Below are 5,763 nucleotides of genomic sequence, written 5' to 3'. Positions count from 1 at the left end.
AAAATCATATGATTTTATTTACTATATATATGTATGAGAAGTGTAAATGATTTGTTTTAATGAATGTAAATTATTTGTTATTTATCTTTGTTGTTTATGACTTTAAATTGTTATGATTATGTGTAGATTTTTTTTAGTATGTAGTTAGGTATAAAGAAATATAAATGAAAAGAAAAAATTTAAATCACATTGAATACAATAATGACAAATCTAATAATGAAAGAAATAAAGAAAGTTAGTTTTAGAAAAAAATGTGATATCAAATTATTTTTATACCTTTTCATTATTTTTTTCAATTTTATAATGTATTTAATCTGTAGATTATTATTTAAGAAATTTATTATCTAAGAAATAAAATTAATAATTGTTATTATTTGCAGAAAATTATTTAAGTTATGATTGCAGAAATCATATAATATTAAAATGTTAATATTAAAATGTAAATAATTAAAAAGTATTAAATTTTTAATCATTAATATTCCTAATACTCCTACAATTTTATATACTTATTTTTTCATAACTATTTATTGTATATTTAATTATAATTTTTATTTATTTGTTTGAATTAAAATATAATCAAGAAATTTTGATATTATTTAATTAGAAAAGATATTCTTATTATCATCATTAAAATAAATTTTAAAATTTTAAAGAAAAATATTTTTATCATGTAAATACTAATAGATGCCTTGGTAATGAATTCAGAAACTTAATATGTATATGAAAACAAAATAGTTTGAATATTTACCGCGAGTAACATAAATATGTGCATTATAGGGATTTCCTATTCCATAATCGATGATGCATACAATTGCATCACGAATTTTTTTAAGAAATTTAAAATAAAAAAATTTTTTTAAGTATTTTTCTCTTGCATGTCTAATTCAAGTATTGAAGTTTGACAAGTGTGTACAGTCATATTGAATTTTGTTGCATTTTTCGCCGTTTTAACCTTTTCTTATAGTTATTAAAAAGTTGATATCTGTCATTGAGAACTGCTTTCGATTTTTGTTGCCGCATTGAAATTTCAATATAATGTGTTAATGTAATAAGTACATTTTATTTCAATAATGCATATAATAATGCATTTTATTTCATGATATATACAATTTTTTTATATTTATTAAAATTTGCAAAATGAATACGTAATAATAAATAAAAATGAAATAATTATTATCATATATATATATATATATATATATATATATATTAAATAACGAATGATAAGCATAACTAATATTTAAATAGTATCATATTTGTGAATTGTCAAATGATCACTTAATATAGTACAGTAGTTTTTATTAGTGAATTAAATATTTAGCAGAATGTCGACATTAGGAATGTATGAATTAACTCATCCTGAATCATTGTCAGATTCTCAACTTAAGGAAATTTTAGAAAATGTAAGCTAAACAGGTTATGTTTATTGACAATTTTCGATTTAATTAAATTTTAAAAAATTTAATTTTTTATATTAAATTGAAAATATTGAATTATAAATATTTAATAATGTTAAGTAAATATTTAAAAATCTAAATTATTTTGTATTCAATAATTTTATTCTTTTTTGCAATATAAAGAATTGCAAAAAAATATTGTTAAAAGACGATTATTTTTTTTTAATTATTTTAGGCTTTAATTAAAAAATAAAATTCTTAAATTATTTATTAGTTTGATATTAATATTAATACATATATCTTTTATTAATTTATTTAAAAAAATATATATTTATGTATATAAATATATAATAGATTTATAATAGATTTATTTAAATATTTGTTTATTTTATAGAGATGTATTGACTTCAGTGACTATAAAAATTTATCTAGATTTGAATTAATAGAACTATATAAACGGGTGGCATTACCATTACCTCAAAGACATTCTGAAAGTACGCAAAATTCAGAAATAAAAGGACATAATGAAGCAATACATTTTGATAATGAATTATATAGAAATTCAATTTCATTGTAAGTAAAACATTTATAAAGTTACTTATTTATTATAAACTAATAAAATATTAAAATTTTAATTATGATAAATATATATATGATAAATAATTATGATATATATATATATGTTAAAAATGTTTATTTCTTATAAATAAGTTAATTTTATAGGTAATAAATGTTTAATATATTGATTGCTATATTAATTATATTTAATTAATATAATTAAGTCTTATTTATATTAAAAGTTTTATTAGACTATAAGAGTTTTATTAGAATCTGTAAAATTTAGAAACAAAATAAGGGAATATTTACAATTATAAAACTATCATATATATAAAGATATTTTTTTTAAATTTTCAATTTTTACAATATATTAAATATTATTAATATAAATAAATATAACATTAAGATTTTTAGCAATCAATATATTGATAATAAAAGAATATATTTAAAATAAATTATAAATAATTAATGAGATAGATGATTAAGATGATTATTATTATGTATCATATTTTTAATTCATATGTATATATTAATATAATTTTTATATAATTTAACATTTTTATATAGATTTTGTTTTGTATAATATTTATTATTTATTTCTTAATCTTAAGATGATTTTTGATTTTATAAATGATATATCATTTGGAATCTAATTACAACATATCATTATTTCAGAATTACTAAACTTTTTATTTTCTAATTTCCTAATTATTAGAACTTATTTTGAAAACAACTTAATTAACTTTATATCATTTAGAGCATAAATTATTATATATCATTGTATTATAATCTATATTATATATCATATAGTTTCTTTAATTTAATAGTTATAAAAAATAAACTATAATAGTATTATGATAACAATGTTATAATAAGAATAATTATATAAATCTTAGTTTTTATGCTATTTTTTATTTTTTAATCTTAGTCTTAAAATATATATCTTTAATCTTAAAATATTTATATTATTTAAAATATAAATTATTTCATATTAATTGAAGTATTAAAGACAACTTTCACATATAAACTTTACACATTTGCATTGTATATAATATTTTAACATAACTTAGCCTATATTCAAAAATAAATTATAGTACTATAGATAAAATTCAATATATAAACTATATAATACTTGATAATAATCTTATAATAAAAATAATTATATAAACATTTGTTCATTCTTTTACTATTTTTATGTATTTAGTTTTTATCAGTTTTTAGTTTTTGTTTGTTTCTTTTTTTTTTAATTTTTGTATTGTTTTTTTTATCTCATATAACTCTTTCATTAGTTTTATAATTTTATTCCTTTAAAACATATTATATATTTTTGTCTTCCTTTCCAAATATTTTACAACATAATCTTTTATCTATAATTTATTTTTGTAATGAAATTTTATTATCAAATTTCTGTCTTTTCCTCGTATCTTTTTTTATATGTATCATAGGAAATTTTCTTCTATTATGTTCTTATAATTGCTATTATATTTTATTTTTTATCTTCTCTCTTTTTTATGTAATATTTTTATATTTCTAATTTCTAATAAGAAAAGTACACAAATTTTTTTTAGGAATGGTACAAATAGTACAAAAATATATATTAATGAAATAACAAAAATGCCTGAATCTTCTTATATGAAATCAAAATCTTCTACAAATGAAATTAAACAAACTTCTAAGAAAATATGTTTGAATAATTCAAATAATTTTACAAAATGTAATGGTATTGACAAACATGTTAATGATGAAAAATATGATGTAGGTATATTTATTAGTTATTTAATTATTTAACTTGATCTTTATTTTTTAAACGATTTCTCTCAATTCAATTCTTTATTATTTATTTTTAAATATTTATTTTTAAAAATTTCTTTATTTTGATTCTTCTTGGTCTGAATAATATTTTATTTTAAAGTATTTATAATTAATAAGATATTTTCAACTTAAAAAATTATTTATAATTTTGATATATTTTCATATTTTTCTAATTAATTTAACAATATTTCAAATGAAATGTTATTGATATATTTTTGTTATTTATATAAAGAAATCAAATTATAATTTAAATGAATACATTTTTGTCTTAAAATTGAAAAGACATAGTCAAATAAAATAGAATATTAGTTTAGTTTGATATAGGACTGGAAAATTTAAGTTTATATTACTTTAAATTTATAATAGATATATTATACTATAAATGACATAATATTAATAAATGAATCATAGAATTATGTAATATAAATAAATGATAATAAATATCACTTAATAAATATAATATATTTATAAAAAATTTACATAAAAATTTTCACATGTTTTGTAGGGAGCACCATCAAAGAAAAGACAGAAAATTACATGGCCATAATTTTGGAAAATGCACATTTATTTATATTATTAATTACTTAATAAAACAAGATATCTATAAAATTTTATATAAAAAAATTTATATCAACAAAAATATATAAGGTAAATTTCCAAAATATAAATAATTATTTAATAATTATTTTTTTTATATAATATTAATAATCAATTTTATTAGTAAACAATAACATAAAAAGTCCATATTATTATTAATAAATATATTTATATTTGTTGTACAAAAATGAGGTTGCTATAGTAGTTTGAAAATATTTGAATAATTTTTAAATTATTTATATTTCAATAATATAAAAAATATTTTATATTTTCTACATTTTATTTGAATTATAAAATTGTAATATTTAATAAAGTAGAATATTATTGAAATTTATTATTTAATTACCATATAATATATTTCAATTTATAAAAAACATAAGTTTTTAATACAATATTTAATAATAATAATATTACTACTTAAATAATAATTTTGTTTGAAACAAATTAAAATAAATATCTTCTCTCTCAACGAAAATACAAAAAATATGTAATTTAAATAATATTGAAAATCATATAAAATTTTTTTTATATATTAGAGAAGTTTTTTTATATATTATTTTCTAATGATTTTTTCAAAAATATTTATATATTTTACATATTCATGATAATTCAAAATGTGTAGAAAGTATGACAAAAATTAATTTGATTATGTTAAAATTAAGGAGAAAAATTCATATAAATATATGTTAAATATGACTTTGTTTTACAATTTATTTTGTAGCAATTTTTGTGTAAATATATATATATATATAAAAGTTAATATTAGCTTATTGTTTTTTTGTACGATTCGAGTTTCTTATAAGTATTATATTACGAATGAAGTATTTAATATACTTTTTGCGAAGAAAGTAGCAAGATATTTTAAATTTCTGATTTCATCAAATTTCTATATCATGAAAATAAGATATCATTTTACAACTATGAAATAAAAATTGGCATGTACCTTATATATAGACTTATATAATGCTGACGAACTGAATGTCTTTATATAGAATGATTTCTAAAAAATTGCTGTTTGCTCGAGGAAAACATGTTTCAAAATATGAGCATTTTCGAAATATTAATTCTTTTAGGAAACTTAATAGATTTGAAAATCTATTATTTATTAATGTTATATATATTGATATATTGATGTTATATATTTGTAGTAAAATTGAAGATGCAATTTTTTTGAAAATATGTGAATATTACAATATAAAATATAAAATTGTAATTCAAAAACAAAATCATATGGAATATATATTTATTTATTTTTTTTTTATTATAATATAAATCAATTATTGTGTTTCCAATATTTTCATTCTATATACAGAAATATATACATACAAGATAAATATATGAATATATTATATATAGTTTTATATATATTATAATATTATATTCATGCAATAATAAATCG

The 5,763-nt window shown here is 15.6% G+C and overlaps 1 protein-coding gene across 1 annotated transcript; it reads left to right on the top strand.

Annotated features, from left to right (window-relative positions):
* The first annotated feature begins 760 nt into the window (after nt 1-760).
* On the top strand, nt 761-4,414 carry LOC100869130 (uncharacterized). The gene is made up of 4 exons (XM_012492987.3): nt 761-1,403; nt 1,792-1,970; nt 3,524-3,710; nt 4,273-4,414. The coding sequence occupies exons 1-4, from the start codon at nt 1,326-1,328 to the stop codon at nt 4,312-4,314; spliced, it is 486 nt and encodes a 161-aa protein (XP_012348441.1). The 5' UTR covers nt 761-1,325; the 3' UTR covers nt 4,315-4,414.
* The last annotated feature ends 1,349 nt before the right edge of the window (nt 4,415-5,763 follow it).

The sequence above is a fragment of the Apis florea genome, unplaced genomic scaffold, assembly GCF_048593485.1.
Source record: "Apis florea isolate Af1SG1 unplaced genomic scaffold, ASM4859348v1 contig_3391_pilon, whole genome shotgun sequence".
NCBI lineage: Eukaryota > Metazoa > Arthropoda > Insecta > Hymenoptera > Apidae > Apis > Apis florea.
Note: the sequence above shows the minus strand (reverse complement) of the source record. Positions and strands in the feature narration are given on the sequence as shown.